Source organism: Fusarium sambucinum, chromosome I (genome assembly GCF_050947815.1).
Source record: "Fusarium sambucinum isolate potato_lamoka chromosome I, whole genome shotgun sequence".
NCBI classification, from domain to species: domain Eukaryota; kingdom Fungi; phylum Ascomycota; class Sordariomycetes; order Hypocreales; family Nectriaceae; genus Fusarium; species Fusarium sambucinum.
Window position 1 is genome coordinate 8108416 of NC_139294.1, and position 19863 is coordinate 8128278.

A 19863-nucleotide genomic window follows, 5' to 3' on the forward strand; every position below is an offset into this window, starting at 1 on the left:
GCAACCTCCATCATGACAACTCCCCCCGATACCGCTCTCTTGACCTCCACAAGCGAATCTCTCGCTCCTCTCCTCCCCATCCTCGACGGCTTCGCCCACCGTCACAAGAACCAACATTCTTCCACCCACTGGTGGTCTTCCTTTTCTCTTTTGCGCCGCGCCGTCCGCAACCTTGGTCAAGATCTCGTCGTCGTCTCGCGCCCAAAGAAGAAGACCAAATCTAGCAGCAACAATGCGAAACCCGACAGCCACCCTGCTCTCGTCCGCGCAAAATGGATGATGCGCCATCTTATCCCTGATGCTTTTATGTAAACCGATGCCTTTCCCTGATAAGCCTTGGCATTTCCTCAACGTGGCTAATCACATATTTGTCTTGCACGCAGTACTTTCTCCCAACTAGCAGCCGATAATCAACATGCGCCTCTGGGCCTCCTCCTCCTCTCAGTCCTCGCTCGCACCAACACTTTATTATCCCACCTCGTTCCATCCGAGCACAACAATGAATCGCCATCAACAGATGCTATAGATGTAACAAGCTCAGCATCAGACACTCCCGGTCCGGTCAAATCGACAGTGCAGTCAATAGCGGCCGAGGCACCCAGTGCTGAAACGGACATGGGCGTGGCCATTTCACGCGAGGAGCTTCTTTTATTACAAAAGAAAACGGCCAAATCAATACCAAAATCAGACGTGCCCTCTAAAGATGTCAAGTTGAAGGGACGCAATCCAAAGATAGTACATACAGAGGCGCCGAAACGCTCATCGAAAGATGACACTAAAGACAAACCAAAAAAGAAAAAGAAGAAAGGCGGCGATGCACTTTCAAGTCTTTTTGGCTCGTTATAACATCACATTAATTACACTGCGGAGCATCGCTTCATGTCAAGACACGTGCTACAGATAGAATCACATCAGTAGTCAGCTGAACAAGCGCGTTGGGGAATCGGTGATTTTCATTATTGTTTTCATAATAACACATTGCGCAACAACCAAACGGTAAAAATAAGTGTGCTAGCGAAGTACCGGCATATCTCCTGCTCATCGCACTAACAGATATGCCCTCCGGATTCTTCCCATCCTTATGCGCCTCTTTGCAAGGCCGTCCTTCGAGCTGTGAGGGTGCGCTTACGGAGCGGCCCTGCTGTGTCCGGTACCCAAGAAACAATATTTGTCGCTCACTCTGGCTGGTCACCATTCGGTAAAAAAAAGCTTCCATAAACGTGTTTCCAATCAGTTACTCCCTCAAACGTGTCTCTTTTCTCCAATCTCGTCATTCTCAAGTTGTAACATCTAAAAAGCAACCCACTGAGCCGGTTCCTTATTTAGTCAAGTGTAAGGGCGGTAGGACCAGATACGGGCCTTCATGTCACCAGAACCGGTGGCGAAGAATCGACCTTGGGGACTTGGCGCAACCGAGATGACCGAGTTCTTGTGTCCCTGCAGCATGAGCTGCGTAGTGCCAGTGCGAGGATCCCAGAATTGCACACCACGGTCCTTGGAGCCAGAGAGCACCCAGTTAGTATCAGGAGTAAGAGCCACCGACAGGACAAAGTCCCGGTGACCCTCAAATGTCTTGACGCACTTGCCCCCCTTGGGCCCTGGGTTATTGCCCTGGCGAGGAGCGCTGAGCTCCCACATCTTGATCGTCCTATCGAGACTGCCAGAAACGAGGTCTTTTCCACTGGGAGAGAAAGCAACTGAGTAGACACTGTCCTTGTGGCCATCAGGTCCCTCGAGACGCTCAACAAGGAAACCCGAGTGCAGGTCCCAAACTCTAACGCTCTTATCGAGAGAGCCAGCAGCGACAAATTGGGTATCGGGAGAAATGGCAACGGTTGTCACACCATCCTCAATAGTGAGAGTGAGAGTGTTCGTGCCCTGCTCGATATCCCACAGGCGGACGGTTCTATCGCCACTGCCCGAAGCAATGGTGCGTCCATCACGTGCAAAATCTAGTGAATAGATATCTTGCTCGTGACCAGAGAAGTGGTTTCTGATCGTTCTAGTTTGAATATCCCAGACCTATACAATATTAGTGCCATATTTACTCAAAACTTTGCTCATATACTTACTCGGATCAGCTTATCTTCGGCACCGGTAGCAAGGTAGCGACCATCAGGACTGAAGCAAACGCTGCGAATGTAAAGATCGGCGCTCATGTCAGAGGCGTTGTGATCCTCGAGCACGCAAACCTTTTCTCCGGTCTGGACATCGAAGATCTGAGCAGATCTGTTGCAACCGGTTGCGACGTATTTACCGTCATGACTGAACCTCACACAACAGACGACACTTTCGTGGTTCAGGGAGTGGACAAGGTCGACGTCAAGAACGCGTTGCACCTGAGGGTTGAAGATGGCGTACCAATCATTTCCAGTCTTCTTGTTGTGAGGAGCCACGTTATCAACTTCGAGGTCGCCGAGGGCGTTACCAACGGCGGACGCATGCGGACCAGCCATTCGAGCATGGTCAGGAGTTGGGTGGCTAACCTGGGGCGATGCCGCAGTTCCAGGGTAAGGCGCAGGTGTGTTGATCTGAGGAGTTGCAGGCCCGCCAGCACCGGGAGGGCGACCAATGCCCCTCCTACCGGGACCAGGGGAAGCAGTGCTCTGTGGCTGAGGTCCCATTCCGTTTGGGACAGGGCCAGGCGGGTAGTTTTGGGAGTAGGGAGCCTGCTGCGCACTGGGGTGAGGGGGAACAGGAAGACCAGGAGGTCCCTGGCTCATTTGATGTTGAGGTCCCAATGGTTGTTCTTGAGGGGGGGCATGGCCCTGCTGCGATTGCTGCGGCTGTTGCGCGCCCTGAGGTTGACCCTGCTGGCTTTGCTGCTGACCTTGCTGTGGAGGTGCGAGACCTCCCTGACTGCCGCCAGCCATGATACCGCTAAAAAGACCATTGCCGGGGGCGATAGAGGGAGGCTGAGAAGGGGCAGCATGCTGAGGAGGTCCGGGCATGCCACCCTGAATTCCACCCTTTCTGGCAGCATCGAGCTGATGTCGCAAGGAAGTGATCTCGTCTTCGTATCTGCAGATGAAGAGGTCAACGGGCGTCCATTATCGCCAACAATAACAACACTTACTTCTGCTTGAGACCCAGATGAGTCTGCTCCATCTGGTAAACCTTCTCGCGGACCATTTGCATCTCACTAACTTGCGCGGCGACTAAAGATACACATGTGTTAGCTGGATCGAAGGAAATAACGCGATATACACGCCAAAGTAACAGTAGTGGACCTACTCTGATGCTCGTAGTTTTCCGCAGTGCGCATTTGACTCTCGAATTCAACTCGAATCTGGTCAAGCAATTCGTTCAGGCGGGTAGAATTGGCCTGGGGACCGCCCCCCATGGCGCGATGCGGATACATCGACATTGCGCAAGGCGGGTCTCGGCGACGGGGAGTTCAGATGGGACTCGGTGAGATGAGATGAGATGAGGGTGGAGGTTGATAAAATGTCGCGATCGCAATCGATGCCTGGTGCGTTTGGTGCGGTCGAGTCGTTGGCGCGTGCCGTTCAAGTCGGTGACAGCGCGAGGCTGGGTGCCAAGGCAAGCTGATGACAATGACAGCTAAACGAGAAGCAGACGCGACAGCTAAGGGTTAAAACAGCAGCGTGTAATTAATAACCGGTTTACGGGTAAAGGCCGGCAGGTGTGTATATAGTCGTAGGAGATACTTGCGACGATATGGCCAGCCAGAATGACCGTTGGGTTGACGATCGAAGCAGGAACGAATTAGTCGTGATGATGTTTTGATGGGAAGAGGAAAAGAGAAGAAAAAAAGAAGAGGCCCAGCCGAGGAGGAAACGGGTTGGTAAGTGCAGTGCTAAAAGGAAAGCATGCCCGGGTTCCAGTGGGTTGCAGCTCTTCACGCAGCACGGCCCGGGGGGGAGTGGGGTTGCGATCCATTTAAGTGGAGATCAAGGACAGGTACGTACCTGCAACTCTAAGCGCACAGACGCAATGAAGCATCAGCCTCGAAACCCATCCAAAAGCCATCTCATCAGGGGTTTTGAAAGGTGGGTCTACGTCTAGTGGGTGTGTGGAAGTCCGCTACCTACTACCTAGGTAGGTGCTGCCCTGGTAAACAGCCTGGCCTGGGCTGCGGCTTCCACAAGATGACAACCTACATGAAGTTCAGTTCAGTTCAGCACAGTTACAGTTACACCTAACACTCCTCTTTCACACCCTCTCTCGCACTGATTTTAGGCCTTGAGGGGGTGGTGAGATGGTTGGTTCTGTTCCATGATAGGTAAGTTCCTATTTCCCTTTGCACGCCCCCTTTTTTTTCCCTTTCCCTTTTTCTTTGACTTCCTTTTTCCTCCTTCGTAATCATTCAATTGCGTGGCTTAAATTACTCTTTACATGGACCTTTTTTTTACCTGTCTTGCGTAATCGCATAAGCTTCTAGAACTTAGAGACAGCATGTGGTTGTGAATAGAGTTGCTATCAAGAATTCGGCTTCCATGATGTTGTTGTGACATGTTGAGAGCCTCCAAAAATCAATGAATCCTCAATGAACTGACGAGTGCAGAGCAACATTACACTTTTATACTATGTCACTTGGAAATTGATGATCTATGTTATTAATTATCGTAAATGCCTATGTTTGATGAGAGAACTCAACTGCCTGACAAGAGAACATACCCTGTACCTGTACTAAAACCTCACTGGAGAACCATGTGAGTTTTAAGTTTAGCTCCTCTAGAGCTCGCAACAACCCTTTCCCACCACATGCTGCTGTCCCTCTAGCTCAGGGAGGCTCCTCCGAACCAATTGGGAGCCGTTGGTGCTACGTTGACTTGCAGCAACGAAAGCAATGGAAAACAGAGCCGCGCCACCACCAAAGTGACAAGTCTCGTCGGATTGACCAGTTTTGTGCGACATCCGTGTAACATTGAACAAACACTGACTGGTGCCACATGCCTTGTCATCTCGCCAGAACAAGTTAAAGGTTGTGATTATCATAGGTATCAAGAGTTGCGAGTGGATGGCGTTGATGTGATTGATCATCATGAGTGGTATCGCTGATGCCAAAGTGATGCTCTTATCGATTGACTATTTGAACAGCCCGTCAACTTAAGAGCCTCGCTGTCAGTGACTGGTTTGCCGTGAGTTGATTGATAACTAAGTGGCAAAATTGACGACTCGATATAGTAAAACTAAAGATACCAAACCAGCAACAAACTCTGTAATGTGGAAAATCGATACGGGGAAAGGCATCGTGCTCTCCACGTGCTACATGATAAACATCACCTGGGGTAACCAGCCCCATCATGATGTGCTCGGTTCAGGCTTGAGTTTGTTTGTCCCCGTGCAGAGCCCAAGGTTCGACAGTACAACGGTATCACTGCGCCTCAACACCCAATACTACGCAAGGTTGACGAATCCTATCTCTCAGTTGCCACGGAAATTTAATAAACATGACCAAGGCTAGGTTTGAAGCTGTACCGTTGAGTTGGGTGAATGATTGGGTCCCGAGTATACCGCCGTGCCACGTATTGGGTTCTTGGAAGATGAAAATATTGTTCACGTTTGTTGGGAGGTGTATCTGAGGCGATGTACGTTTTGATAAGAAAAGTGTGTACAGAGTAACCCAAGATTAGTTCAGGGAAGTATTCCCTCTTATACCCGAGACCATGGCTCACAATCCCGTGCTTAGTCCGTCCGTACCTGGACTCTAATAAGGCTACTGGGTACCGGAAACAATGGCCTCCTAAGTCTTAGGGTATAAAAATAGATAGTCTAAGAACCATAGTCTAAGGGACATAAAGTGATCTACTGATTTCGTCTCTTATGCTTCCAGCGGTCAACTTTTCTAATACCCTGAGGTAAGGGTCCTACCAGAAGATGTCAGGCCAGTACCTGCGCAGGTACGCTCTAATCCTCAGGGTTTTCCCAGCGTATTCGTTTCCGTATCTCAATATCGAATGGATCGATAAGTGAATAATGATGTAGTTTCTCAGACCACAATGATTAATCTTTAATGCCCTTCGGCAGATGCGATTCTCTTTAAACATGACTGACACTCTGATACTTGGAATATTATCTCCAGCAAGTTGATCGGAAACAAGGTCATATATATATTCGTGTTCATAAAGTACACAAAACCTCATAATATGTAGAGAGTAAAGACCCCTTCTCATAAAAAGCGGCGTCATTTCAATAACAAGGCCCCTGCTTGTTGTTTGTCGTTCTATCGTACGTCTTTCATCATAAGATGGGTTCAGAAGCTCGTCCGTCCAACGCCTCTAATTGGCCCAGCCGACCTCTCAGGGCCCTTTTTGGAACTCCACTGCGCGATGCATCCCTGAAAGAGACATCCGCCCCGCCTCGCAAGCCGCCGACGACTCCTTGTAGTATCAGACTATGTGATTTCCTTTTCCATGATGAATTTATTGATAAACAAGACGAGGTCCGCCTGTAAAATCAGAATGCGGTTATTGTATCTTGAGTCTCATAGGATGCTCACAGTTATGTGTTTGTTTGTCTCTTAAGTTGTGATTGTGTCTTTGATCTTCACTTACACCATCTTTCACCAAACCAACGACCCTCCTTCATTTATTTACAACTTTACCCTTTCACCATAAAAAACTCGGTTGCCCATTATGGATGTCGTCCTTGAGGTTGTCGACAACTTCATTGCCGACTACGCATATGCGTACTTCTATCCAAAGCGTCTAGCTCCCTATGACTTCCCAACACCATCCAACACAACCGACACATCAGCCAAGGCCTTCTCGACATGGATTTACAAACCGGCCACACAATTCATTACATTGGAACCACCAGAGCAAGCATACATGAGCTCATGGGATCGTGATAACCCTCTTCGCCAGGCTTTGACCCTGTATCTCATTACTTGGTAAGTCTTGATCAAAACTCACCAATAGACCACTTAGACTAATATGCCTCGAACAGGATATTTGGTCTTCTTGTCTATTTCATCGTCGCAACACTGTCATACATATTCATCTTTGATAAACGCACCTTTGAACACCCACGATTCATTAAGAACCAGGTCCGCCTGGAGATTATCGCGGCCAACAAGGCCATGCCAGTCATGGCCATCATCACAGCGCCCTTCTTCCTCCTCGAAGTTCGAGGCTACGGCAAACTGTACGACACTACCGAAGACGGGCCCGGCCTGTGGTACGACTTCTTGCAGTTCCCACTGTTCCTCCTCTTTACCGACTTTTGCATCTACTGGGCTCATCGTTGGCTTCACCACCGTTTGGTCTACAAATATCTGCACAAGCTTCACCACAAGTGGATTATGCCCACTCCTTTTGCCAGTCATGCCTTCCATCCTCTTGATGGGTTTACCCAGTCTTTGCCTTATCACATCTTCCCCTTCATATTCCCGCTTCAAAAGATGGCCTATGTTGCACTCTTTGTGTTTGTTAACCTCTGGTCTGTCATGATCCACGACGGCGAGTATCTCACCAACAACCCTGTTATCAACGGTGCTGCATGCCACTCACTTCATCATTCTCGCTTCGAGGTTAATTATGGCCAGTTCTTTACTGCTTTTGATCGTATTGGCGGCACCTACCGCATGCCTGAGCAGTGGATGTTTGAGCGGGATATGAAGATGTCCGAAGGTCGCTGGAAGAAGGAGATTGAAAAGGTGGACGAGCTCATTGAAGAGATCGAAGGTAGTGACAACCGCACCTATACGGATAGCGCGCCCAGTATGAAAAAGACACAATAAGCGTATGGGTGGCTAATATGGTTTCGCTTGCCAGTATCATGGCACATCGGAATGGGTCAAGACTTTAGTTGGACTAAACCTTTGACATCCTTGGCGTCTGAAATTGTTGGAAATTTATACGCATCGGCCTTCCTTGGATGGCAATGCAAATATGTCGTTGATTCGTGTACATAGATTTTGACCTTTGTAATGTTCTGCACTCACTTATGGCGTCTGGCGGAGATGATGATGATTTAGAATAATCCACCAAATGCATTTGGATAACCTGAAACTAGGGAAAAAGAAAAACTACAGTAGCTGACTGTGGAGATGGCGTCTACCGTAGTAAATAATAAATCTTCCGCATCCAGCCCAAACTCCTTGCCTCAAAAGTCAAAGTGACTGTAGGCAGCTGATAATAATATGGGGAATTCTTTATGGAATCAATCCAACAAACGCTACCTGACGAGATAAAAACAAAAGGAAAAGCATAGCAAAGCAAAAGAACCGTATAGTCCGGTGGTATATGAAATTGCAACTGGTGTGCCAATGTAAAGTGATTTCACAAGTCGAACTGTGTCCAGTCTAGACAAGTGTATGGGTTTCGATTGATGCTCGCAGCATCAGGATTCGTAGAGTGATTATAAACCGGGTTGTAATCGGATATCGTCGTGGTGCGCTTGATACAACGTCGACTTCGTCCATGCATCCATGCGATTCTTTAAGAGAAGCTCACAAACTTCGGATCTCTCGGAAGACCATCAGCGCCGATACCGTTGGCCTTGAATCGGTTCTCCATATAGACCTTCCTTGCCTGGTCGAAATTCATTCTCCTCTTCTTCATGATAGCCAGAACCTCAGCCTTGGCTGCATCGTCGAGGCCGGCGCGCGAATCGCCAGACTCGACGTTTTCCGACAAATTAAAGTTGCTACTGGTCAGACCAGCCTCGATATCGCCAGCGAAGCTATTGGGAAGTCGCGAGTAAATGTAGTCGGCGCCTGGGAGTCGAGATCGCATATGTTGGAGGCGAGGGATCCAGTGGGCACGGGTGAAGAAGAGAATCGTGCCGAGGACGATGGAAAAGAATGAGATGGAGTAGAGAAGGTACGACATGATGGGCAGATGGTCGGTATTAAGAGGAATGGCGTACGTATGTATGGTATGTAACGATCGAGTCGAAATCGAGGCGCAGTGGTGGTAAGATAAAAAGAGACTGAATAATAATCGCAATCACAAATGAGAGGGCAAAGTCGCAAGACGGAAGGGTGAAAGATTTCAAAGATGAAGCGCCAAAGTTGGCATGGTAGACGCCTCTAGTCTATGTTGTGCTCCTGTTCGAGTTAATGGAGAGTTTAATCAGTTGGGTTGAGGATTTCCGCCCTCTGCAAGATCCGGATTTGAACAAGTGCAACCTTAGGTGTTCCCTTTGTCTCAGGAATGAAGATGAAGATAATGGGCCTGGGGGGCACTGGCAACTGCTGACTGACGTGACTCTATACCGTACTTACCTTATTAGGTGCTAACTCAAGTTTGGCTCCCTCCTCCCTCCTGTTCCAATTAATCAAGCCACGCGTTTTTGCTTGGCACAGCCCGGCTCAGACACATCAAGATACGGGTAAATGGAAGGGGGATAATTTTGAATGAGGTTATATCAACATGTGGACCTTGATTTTACTCACGTAATATGTCTTGATGGGAATAATTAATTGATAGGCGATAGAGTAGTTGTTTGACTTGTGGAACTGATTCAAGTGACATGACATCAGGGGTTATTCGCCTCTGACTGGAGTCTCATGTTGCATGGAACGGAACCTACTGTATCAGCCCGCTCTGCCCGCCATACCCACTATCTGTGGACAGAAAGATGAATTGACTACAAAAATAAATGACTCAGTCTAGCTCGATTACATACATTAAAATGACCTGCTAATTATGACTTTGATAACCACTTTCATTCTACCCAGTTAATGGCTAAGCCCTCCCTAATTGGCAAGCTAGCCGAGAGACCCACCTTGCTCGCGCACAATTCAGGCGGCTTTGGTGAACAGTCTTTGGAACTGAAACTGGATATTTCGACGACGACAACCTCAAGCTTCATTCTCCCCGGTCAATTTTCACGCCAAATCCTCAATTACAATGTCTACCGCCCAGGAGCTCTCCAACATTTCCCAGGACCTGATCTGGGAGATCGTCCGTGAGTTTCCTCCGAATTTTTGATTTATTTTTGGCCAGCCCAACGACTACTTTGATATGCGAATGGGCCTGGACTGATATGTTCACTTGATGATCAATTACTGAAACGCTTTTTGCGACCGCGCAGGTGACAACAACTGCTTCTCCGCCAAGAGCAAGAAGAACGGTGGTGTTCAGTTCTCCCGAGACCCCCTCAACCTGACCAACAAGAGCTCCCGAAAGGTATGATTCCATATTCAAGGTTGATGATCCTCAGTGAAGCGATTCAATATTTGAAGGGACAACAATCATGGAACATCGGACATGTGGGCTAACTCGCTTTACAGCACGCCGGCTTCGTCAACGACAAGGTACGACCACGACGATTGCGATAGAATCATGACGATCCGTGAACGAAAGCTAAATAATTCATCAACAGGCCGTCGGTATCTCTGCTGGTGAGAAGGGTGCCGTTGTTGTCACCTCCAAGAAGGCTCAGCCCAACAAGCCCGCCGAGAACCTCACCAAGACTTCTTACAGCGGCTCCAAGAGCAACCGCAAGTGAGTATTCGACCGCACATGATATTATTGTGTCTTGTCAACACACAAATGAACTCAGCTGACCATGGACTTCCCCTCTCCAGGACCTACCAGGCCGTTGCCAACCAGGTCGCCAAGAACTCTTACCGCGCTGACCTCCGCTCCGCTGCTGTCGAGCGTGCTTCTGCCATCAAGAAGTCCAACAAGCCCGTCAAGCCCGAGCCTGAGCAGAAGCTCCGTGGCAACAAGGCCAAGAAGGCCGCTGCCGCCGCTGCCTCTGAGGAGAACTAAGCTTTACGATGCAAACATAGAAATGGGGGTTGTGAATAAGGCTATAGGATGAAGCTAGGGAGGTAAGCTGCATAGCTCACACCTGATGAGAAAAGGGATCATCAGAATGGGCAAAGCACATGAACCGAGGTCTGGGTCATTCGCGGCTGGAGTTATTGAGCTCAAAATGAATGAATATTCCGTCGGCGGTATCGTTGGCAACTCAAACAAATTGTGTTGAAATGATATATGTGATTGTCTACCCACCAGCGCCATTATTGACTCACAAGGCTTATTGAATATGTGCCTAGTGACGTATGAAACCTCTGCTTGAACATTGCAAGACCAATCAGGTAAGTCTGAATTCATTTATGTTGTTGCATTCAAGTTCGCGATATCGTGTGGATATACAAGTGCGGTACGGCAGATATCGGGCCATGACTTCGGTACCACGGGATACCGAGGATCATGCCAAGTACTAGGTCGCCGAGGAAGCTCATGAATGAAAATGAAGACGTCACAGTCCCGGATGAGTCCGGAGCAATATAATGAATGAGTGAAACGAAAATATCAAATATCGGGTTATGTTGGTCCTCATGTAGCCGCAACTCGGAAGTTATTTGTCGACTTGGACGCAGATCAATCTCCAGACCGAGCACAAACCAGACGGAAGTAAGAAAGTTCTGGACAACCAGTGTCCGGCAATGATCTAGTATGAAGTGTACTGGAATATCCATGCACCAATACAACAGTATATCGGGAAAACTCGAAGGTTACTTGGTGCAATGTAAAGTTTGTAGCGAGTATGTAGTGACCTAGTAGCGAGTAAGTGAATCAGTCATTAACCACAATCGCTGCAGAGATGCATTGCGATATTTCCATTTTAGGTATTGAAGAAGGATCGGTCGTCCTAGTTATCCTCTCGTCTTTGTGACTTTTATAAGCATCTGGTGTGCTTTTCGGTGAATAATAGGTATTCTTGCAAGTAAATGGCGCTGGGCACTTATTAAGGAAATAGGCGATTGACAGAAAGAGAGAGAAAAGCGCTCCAAAGAGAAACCGAGCAATGCGTGGGGTTTACAGAATAGAATGACCAACATATATAAGTTTATGGCCATTAATTCGCTTAGGCTCTGATAGGACAATAATTGAGTTTCTATCTGGTGTATTTTTTCGGAGTTGGGTCGGAGTACAGGCCGTTTCGCTCTCATCTCGGGGTTGGGACACCTACTGTAAGGGAAGCTTTTCTGAACAACGAACGTTACTGGGTACCGAATTCTATACCTTTCCCCACGAGCTGAGGGTTTGGAATTGGGTTCCAGAAGCGATCCAGATCCAGTTTCACAGAGAGTCCTTCAACGGACGAGAGGGAATTATATCCTTGAAAGTGGTCATGTCTATTCTTAGTTGAGTTAACTATGCGCTCAGGAGCAATCAGAGGCGCTTGCGCAAAGCGTCGCGGCAAGTATCCCGTCAGGTCTGTCACAACTGGCGTAGATCGTCAATGCCAGCTAACCCAACTAATCACAGTTGGCGGACGAGAGGGGGAGGAGACCAAGGGTGAATGGAGATGAAATCCATGATGGTGGATATCATGAGTATCATCAAATACATAATTCAAAACGGATGGATGGCGTTGAGGGAATACAGTCACGTAATCGTTCAAAAACCCAAACTCGTGATATTAGAACCAAAGAGAGGCGAGATGATGATGACCCTGTCTTTCTGTTCGCCTGTTCAATAGGTCTGGCAATGGGCAGTGGATTCTGGATTGTGGATGATGCCCCTCTCTCGACTATGTTCTATGTTGATTATAGCCATCGACCCTTGTAAGCGCAATGAGCCCCTCCTCAGAACAACCCCCACTAGAGCTTTCAAAGCTGTTGTGTTACTTTCCCCTCCCCGCTCAACATAGCCCGTCCGTCGCACATGCTTCCGAGTGACTTGGGGTATCCCGAATTTACATGTCCGAAATCATCGCAACTTTATTAACCGCAGTAGAATTCCCGGGCAAGTCGGATCATGACATGACCTAAATTGCATAATTCAGCTAGTAATAGAAAACATTATTTGTAAGGGATCCAGTGAGAGACCTGACGCTTGTTTCAAGAGGGTACCTCTATGGCGACCCAGGTATCGCCCTGGTGGTTGCCATGTACCTACTAACCTAGGTACCGTACTAAGGTTACCCTCCGCATCCTCGAGCTCGACCTAGACTTTTCTTCCTACAACCTGGGCCTACATATTTGAACCCTCTTCCCTCCTCTGAACTCAGTTTTCGTTCTTTTCACTCTTCCATCCCAACAATCTCTTCTTCCTTTACTCGCATCTCTTGTCTCGTCTTGTTCGAGTCAACTTCCTTCTCTCTCTAAACTATATATCCACTTACACATTCAGTCAAGATGGTCAAGGCTGGTACGTACAAACACCATCTCACTCACCCCGCTTCGCTTCATCTTGATATCATCACGTTTGCGCACTCTGTTGTCCTCAAGCGCCGATATTAACTTGTTTTCTAGTTGTTGCTGGCGCCTCTGGTGGCATTGGCCAGGTATGTACCTCTTGCTCTCTTGAAACTAGGAATTGCGCAAGCTAACCTTGATTAATTACAGCCCCTCTCTCTCCTCCTCAAGACCTCTCCTCACATTGACGAGCTCGCCCTGTACGATGTTGTCAACACCCCCGGTGTCGCTACCGATCTCTCTCACATCTCCTCCCGCGCCGTAAGTCGACCCCAGACTTTCCCCAAGTCAAACACGCATATTCCCTTCCACCGAGGCGCACTATTTGCTCACACCCTCTACAGAAGACCACTGGCTACCTTCCCGCCAACGATGGCGCTAAGGCTGCCTTCAAGGACGCTGACATTATTGTCATCCCCGCTGGCATTCCCCGTACGTGAAGCTCTTACCCCGGACATCCGGCGTTGGACCCCGCGTCTCCGACCCCGGAACCCCTCCCCCAGTTTTAGACTCGACTGACCACTTCCCCCGCACAGGCAAGCCTGGAATGACCCGTGATGATCTCTTCAACATCAATGCTGGCATTGTCAAGGGTCTCATCGAGGTCGCTGCTGAGGTCGCCCCTAAGGCTTTCATCCTTGTCATTTCCAACCCAGTCAACTCGACTGTTCCCATCTCTGCCGAGGTCCTCAAGGCCAAGGGTGTCTTCAACCCTCAGCGTCTCTTTGGTGTCACCACCCTCGACATCGTCCGTGCCGAGACTTTTGTTGCTGAGATCACTGGCAAAGCTAACCCCCAGGAGCTGACCATCCCCGTCATTGGTGGTCACTCTGGCGAGACCATCGTCCCCCTCTTCAGCAAGGCCTCGCCTTCAGTTCAGATCCCCGACGACAAGTACGATGCTCTCGTGAACCGCATTCAGTTCGGTGGTGACGAGGTTGTCAAGGCTAAGGATGGTGCTGGTTCCGCCACACTGTCCATGGCTTATGCTGGTTTCCGGTAGGTTGCCTCTATATCTTGAAATATCTCGCAAGTAATTGACATAGTACAGGTTCGCCGAGAAGGTTCTCCGTGCCGTCAAGGGCGAGAAGGGCCTTGTTGAGCCCAGCTACGTCTACCTTCCCGGTGTCCCCGGAGGTGAGGCCATTGCTAAGGAGACTGGCTGCGACTTCTTCTCTGTCCCCATTGAGCTTGGTGTAAGTTGTCTATTCTTCATTGCCAGATGTGTAAACTTTGCTGACATTAGATAGCCCAACGGTGCTGAGAAGGCCACCAACCCCTTCGAGGGCATTACCGAGAAGGAGAAGGCTCTGCTAGCCAAGGCCACCGAGGGTCTCAAGGGCAACATCAGCAAGGGTGTCAGCTTTGTCCACAACCCTCCCCAAAAGTGAATATCCCCTATTTGAAATCTTTTTAATACCCAGTAAGAGGCTTCCCAAAGGAGGCAAGGATTCTCCAGGATGCCCATAGCTATGGCAATAGACATAGTAATATGAGTTATGAACACGATTGCTGATAGTATGACTTTGCGCAGGCTGTGAAGTGTGGCGGGCGATTATTTACGATAGATGTTTTTGTGGTTCTGGCACTGAATCTGAGGAACTGTTGTAGGTATGGTTGGAGTTTTGGTCAAGGGCTGATCTAAGCCACGGCGATATTCAAATCTTATATGTTCATGACGCTCGATAGTCGGAAGTTGACGTGTTTGTGCCCCGGGTTGGACAAAAAAAAAAAGAAGGGTATCATGATATTATAGCTAAACAGATAGCTCTCCTAGGGTTTATTTGGTATGGTTTTAATTTGAAACACGGCTCCCGGCAACTCGTTGATCTCGGCCTGTACACTTGTGTTGATTCCAAGAGCAGCCAAAGCTCCCCTTACAACGCCGCATGGAAACCACAGGAACTGCAACGTATAGTTAGTACAACAGGATATGCATGTGAACAAGGTGGAGTATTTTATAGCATACCGGCTGAGCGCGGACGATGGCTTGACCGCCAGCTTCTGTACTCATACGTGAAAATGGCCGGAAGACGTTGTCTGTTAACACGTATACTCCCTGATCCCACGTTAGCGTGATACTCCGTATAATTTCCATGTCGCAACCCTTACCCTGTGATTCGTCTTGAGGTTATCGATGTTCTTGCCGAAGACGAGCGTCCATAGATCTTTGCAAAGGAATTTGATGACGTCGAGTGTGTCATTGAAGCGCGGTCGGTCCCTCGAGAACCTATTTCTTGTAAGCCATCATGGCGCAGAGACCTTGAGAATGGATGCACACCTCTCTACCAGACCCTGGCCAACTCGGTAACCTAGCATCTCTAGGCGATAATGTACCGCATCGAGATCCTCTTCTTCGTCCTTTCTTGTCGCAGCACCGGCCATCATTCCAGCAGCGCTAGAGCTGACCGCATGGCTTGTCGATGCCGCATCTGTAGTTGTGTTGCTTTGTTCTGAGGTTATGGAGTCTCGATCATGAGTGACTCGGTAAGCCAACGGCACAAGCTCAATAAGTAGGAAGTCTAGACAGGAGGAGCTGAGAAAGTTGGCGGATGGATCGCTCGAGTTGAAAGGAGGCATGACGGGTTCGAAAGACATGATGGGCGGTTCGGTCGGGGTATGGATTCGATTTTCAGCGTGCGAGCATAAATGAAGATTGTATTTGGTCCCTAGTGGAGGAATGGGCAAATCGTTGACTGTTCTAACGTGGGATGTCGCTGTCGAGCTTCAAGGGATGTATACGTGATGCTAAAGCTCCCTGCTCCCCAGACTGAGCTTTAGGAGGGCTGAGTCATCAAAAGCATGTTTTGATAAGAAGGCACCGATAAGGCTGGATGGCTCCAAACGCGGGGCTTGTTAGGAAGGAGCGCGGGGCAGGAAAGGAAAAGTCGAAAAAAAGTTTGGTTGTAGCCTGTAGGTAAACTTTAGTCTACCTAGTAGTCTAGTTAGTTCACCAACATTCTTCCTCTTAATACTATATAGCTGGTTCCTCTCACGGGTGAACCAATTGAAGTAGGTTACAAAGCTGCAAATCTGTGACCATTCTCGACTAGAAGCAGAACATCAACAGACGGGATCAATACCCGAATAATATATCACTAATTAATTACAGATCCCTAACTCCATCTTCTGCAGACAATCTATTCACGGTAATTCGGAGGATATCGAATAGATATTGTAGTTTCAGGGCACCTCGCAAGACGGTAGGTATTATACGTATGTATATATAATGCATTTCCATTTGCTACCCCCTTGGAAAAAACCGAAACCTATCCCTCAGTCTCTAACACTTTGCAAAAATGGGATTCGGTCGTTAACGATTCAACCCCCTATCGCATTATTACTCCCTTACACCTCGCGAAAAATAAACGTAATTGCAATGCCGGTATAATGAGCCACCTCGTCTTTTGGTGACATGGGAATATTTTTCCGTCTCCTCCAACGCCATATCAGATCATGCTGAAGTAAAAATCACCAACCAACACCGGAATTACTAACCAAGCAGTTAGATAGACTGTCCCCAGAGACAATTAACTGCTGAAATAAACTTTAAGAAGTCTTGCGCCTCCGCTCTCTGTTTCTTTTCCTTCCTTTGGGCTGGGCATTATCCTACAGATACCCGAAACCGTCAGGAGACACTGGAGAGGAACCAGATAAACCGTTCGATCCCGAAAATCCATTCGTTGAAGTGTTTTGCCTCTTGGTGGGGGGAGCTGGCTCGTCATCATCATCATCATCCGAGAGGGTCAAGTCGATAATGGCGGCCGCTGGCCGTTTGGCACTGGTAGATGCCATTCCTCGAGGACCAGCAGATGAACTGTCTCGACCTGCAGTTCCAGGTGTATTGACACTTGGGGTCCCGTTCTTGGGCGTTTCCACACGACGATGGCCGATGGGATTAACTTCTGATATTACTAGGTCGTCATCATCATCATCATCGTCGTAAGTGCCTTGATGTGAAGCGTTGCCGTTCGTCTGCCCCTGGCTGCTGTCTTCAGAGTTCTTGGTATGCCAGTCGCCGTTAGGCTCGATTGTCACGGTTTCTTGGCTCTTGGATGTCTTTGCAAGGATATCCTTCACATAACTGTTTCTGCGGTCAGTAAAATATCGTGTAGCAGCTGCTGACAAACGACTTACCAATCAACTGCCAACTGATCAAAAGTAGCAGATTTATAGCATATGGGGCACTGCCATTGTGGGCCCTGCTCTTGCAGTTGAAGATACGACGTAGCATCAAAGCATTGTAGATGTGTGCACGTAAAGCCACGACACGGAAGCGTTAAGCGCATGTATGACAACGGACATTTGAGAGATAGAACTTGGGAAGTTGCTACCACATCGGGATCCTGTGCTTTGGCATTGACTATGGCTCGCCTGTCAGAGTTGTTCCCAACTATTGAATTGCCATTACTTACGTTCTTGCTTCACAGACTCGATCGATATTCTCTTGCCAGCAGCTATGCGACCTGCAAGCTCTTCAACAGAAGTGATCTTGCAGATGTTGACCACAAGGTAGAATTTCTGCACATTGTTAGACCTGAAATGTGATATCATGACTTGACTGGAACCTGCCTTGGACGTCAACGCATATGTAAAATCAATGTTATTGGTGTATTTTGGACGGAGCCTGAGCGCTTTAGTGATGTCAACCGGTCTAGTAGAACCAGGTTTGTTCTTCAAGCCGCGCAAATTGGCCTTGATCTCACCACCATTAACCTTGAGCTCCGACTGATGGGGGAACGCAACTTCTTGCGTCCCTAAGCTCTCTCCGGCGCAAAAGATCATCACTCGGTACGAAGGATTGTCGACACACTTCTGTAGATAAGGATGGTCTTCGACTCTGATGGGGTAAGATACTGTGTTACGGTGCTGCGACATGACTTGACAAGGTTAGTATGCGAATCTATCACAAAAGAATGCGCATGACTTACCATCGCAAACCTTCACGTCACCAACAGTCGCCTCGATCTGGTAAAACGGGCTCGACTTGAAAGTGACTGTTACTGCTTGCGACCCGCCAAAGCGCTGACCATTAGACAGGCTACTGTGGGTATTGGGAAATGACATGATGGACAAGCTGAATGGTGCAGAGGGAGCATGGCTATGCGAGTGCGCGAGAGTCGTTCGAGAAGGCGAAGAGCTGACAAGCGGATTCGAAATAGTATTATGCACGCTTTGGCGAATTTGCTGAAGACGAAGAGGGTCGTTGGCGTTGACGGCCTCTTGGATGACTAAATAACGTGACAAATTAGCCATTTAGTCGCGGCTTAAAGTAGTTTGAGATTGTGATTCAGGGCCGAAGTGCGCGAGCGTGCGGGTGTATCGCTTGCTCAGTGAAGCCTCCGGGGAGACGAAATTGAATGTGAATTGATCCCAACTTACGATTATGTATGCGGCCCTGTAGCTCCGCTTTGATTCCAGTGCTCTTAACGCCGTTGACCTGGCATACAGACGAAAGCTGGCGATTCAGTAGGCGATTAACCTGCCGTGCGAGCGCGCCAGCGTCTTGCCGCAGAGTTCCACCACCTTGTGAAGAGGCTGGATGCGAGATCGAGCCTAGTCCTGAGGATGCCATATTGAGGGTGCCACGTGCTGTTTATCGATCGGTGTCGAGAAGGGGTGGACGTGGGTAGAAGTGAAGGAGCTCCTGGCGATTTGAAGCCTAAAAAATGGTTGTGGTGGTCGCAGTTGGCAACCGCATCCAAGGCAGATGCGCAGGCTGTTACAGCCTGTATCGGAAAGAGGTACCGTGAGCGAGCGGTTGTTGGTTGAGTGAAGAACAGGAGGCAAGATATATAACCTACCACAAAAGTAGAAAAGCGCAGTCGCGAGTGCACAATAAATAACCCACGGTGGCACCTTGGTACCCGAGAACGAGAATATACTCGAATTAATAAAGAACTACGCGTGCTTTTGAGTTTGTCGCCGTTGTCGCCCTCTCACGCTACCTAGGTATGTCATGCTTGCCTGGTTGTGCAGTGGCACTGTAAACAGAAGGCGGTGTTAGCTGGCAGCGCAAGGGGTTTTCTAGTTCAGCATGTCTCAGGGACCGTAATTCAGCCACAGCCCGCCACAGCCTTCAGTCTGTAGTGCCCCTCTGTCTAGACCGTCCCAACTTTTTTTCTTAGCAGCAAAGACTGATAACAACTTTTCTCTCTATCATCTCGAATTCAACCATATCGTCAAAATGGCCAAGAGCGCACGAGCAAGCACCAGAAAGGCCAACAACAGGCGCCTTGTCAAGAATGTCTTTGGACCTGCTGAGGCTGCCCGAAATGAGCGCCTGTCTGCCAAACTCCTTGAGGTGGCCAAGCAGCCCAAACCCGAGTCTTCAGATGTGAACATGAACAGTGAGTGTGAGCTTGGATAACATTGACAAAACTTCTGCTAACCTTTTTTTTTTCCAGCTCAAGAAGATGAGACCAACGAATCCAACGAGGATGCTCAAGATGAGACCAGTGAGTTTTGTTAAAATGTTTTTCTCCGTCTTGTTCAGTTACTAACAAGACATTCAGCAATGGATGTGGACTCTGTCAAGAAGCCTTCAAGTGGACGTATTGAGAAGAAGCGTCCCGATAAGCGCAAGCAACAATCTTGCAAGATTACCTTCAAGTCTTATGGCAGTCGATCAAAGGGAAAGGGCAAGAAGAAGAGTGCTTAAAATGGATGATTCCGTTTACCAGGTTCTGTTTTCTCTTTTCACTGTATCGGCGTTTAGCAGCGAAATCTTA

General features: G+C 48.5%; 9 protein-coding genes across 9 annotated transcripts; 5 read left to right on the forward strand and 4 right to left on the reverse strand.

Moving 5' to 3' along the window:
• Positions 1–12: 12 nt before the first annotated feature.
• On the forward strand, positions 13–846 carry FSST1_005377 (uncharacterized protein; the record flags this gene model as incomplete). The annotated part of the gene is made up of 2 exons (XM_083231646.1): positions 13–308; positions 384–846. 2 exons carry the CDS (start codon positions 13–15, stop codon positions 844–846), a joined length of 759 nt encoding a protein of 252 aa, XP_083088807.1.
• A 480-nt stretch (positions 847–1326) lies between these two features.
• FSST1_005378 (WD40-repeat-containing domain protein) lies at positions 1327–3367 on the reverse strand (the record flags this gene model as incomplete). The annotated part of the gene is made up of 4 exons (XM_083223782.1): positions 1327–2022; positions 2073–3021; positions 3077–3158; positions 3235–3367. The coding sequence occupies 4 exons, from the start codon at positions 3365–3367 to the stop codon at positions 1327–1329; spliced, it is 1860 nt and encodes a 619-aa protein (XP_083088808.1).
• Positions 3368–6602: 3235 nt separating this feature from the next.
• FSST1_005379 (sterol desaturase family protein) lies at positions 6603–7708 on the forward strand (the record flags this gene model as incomplete). The annotated part of the gene is made up of 2 exons (XM_083231647.1): positions 6603–6859; positions 6916–7708. The coding sequence occupies 2 exons, from the start codon at positions 6603–6605 to the stop codon at positions 7706–7708; spliced, it is 1050 nt and encodes a 349-aa protein (XP_083088809.1).
• A 700-nt stretch (positions 7709–8408) lies between these two features.
• Positions 8409–8801, reverse strand: FSST1_005380 (DUF2015 domain-containing protein; the record flags this gene model as incomplete). Its single annotated transcript, XM_083231648.1, has 1 exon — positions 8409–8801. The coding sequence occupies one exon, from the start codon at positions 8799–8801 to the stop codon at positions 8409–8411; it is 393 nt and encodes a 130-aa protein (XP_083088810.1).
• Positions 8802–9824: 1023 nt separating this feature from the next.
• On the forward strand, positions 9825–10691 carry FSST1_005381 (ribosomal L28e protein family-domain-containing protein; the record flags this gene model as incomplete). The annotated part of the gene is made up of 5 exons (XM_083231650.1): positions 9825–9882; positions 10009–10103; positions 10208–10231; positions 10300–10421; positions 10505–10691. 5 exons carry the CDS (start codon positions 9825–9827, stop codon positions 10689–10691), a joined length of 486 nt encoding a protein of 161 aa, XP_083088811.1.
• Positions 10692–13072: 2381 nt separating this feature from the next.
• On the forward strand, positions 13073–14523 carry FSST1_005382 (lactate/malate dehydrogenase; the record flags this gene model as incomplete). The annotated part of the gene is made up of 7 exons (XM_083231651.1): positions 13073–13085; positions 13190–13221; positions 13283–13393; positions 13477–13564; positions 13669–14131; positions 14184–14328; positions 14383–14523. 7 exons carry the CDS (start codon positions 13073–13075, stop codon positions 14521–14523), a joined length of 993 nt encoding a protein of 330 aa, XP_083088812.1.
• Positions 14524–14905: 382 nt separating this feature from the next.
• Positions 14906–15730, reverse strand: FSST1_005383 (transport protein particle component; the record flags this gene model as incomplete). The annotated part of the gene is made up of 4 exons (XM_083231652.1): positions 14906–15037; positions 15102–15191; positions 15245–15362; positions 15414–15730. The coding sequence occupies 4 exons, from the start codon at positions 15728–15730 to the stop codon at positions 14906–14908; spliced, it is 657 nt and encodes a 218-aa protein (XP_083088813.1).
• A 1011-nt stretch (positions 15731–16741) lies between these two features.
• Positions 16742–18707, reverse strand: FSST1_005384 (PINIT domain-containing protein; the record flags this gene model as incomplete). Its single annotated transcript, XM_083231653.1, has 5 exons — positions 16742–17216; positions 17270–17495; positions 17548–18012; positions 18064–18363; positions 18515–18707. 5 exons carry the CDS (start codon positions 18705–18707, stop codon positions 16742–16744), a joined length of 1659 nt encoding a protein of 552 aa, XP_083088814.1.
• Positions 18708–19319: 612 nt separating this feature from the next.
• Positions 19320–19793, forward strand: FSST1_005385 (DUF2423 domain-containing protein; the record flags this gene model as incomplete). The annotated part of the gene is made up of 3 exons (XM_083231654.1): positions 19320–19482; positions 19540–19590; positions 19648–19793. The coding sequence occupies 3 exons, from the start codon at positions 19320–19322 to the stop codon at positions 19791–19793; spliced, it is 360 nt and encodes a 119-aa protein (XP_083088815.1).
• Positions 19794–19863: the final 70 nt, after the last annotated feature.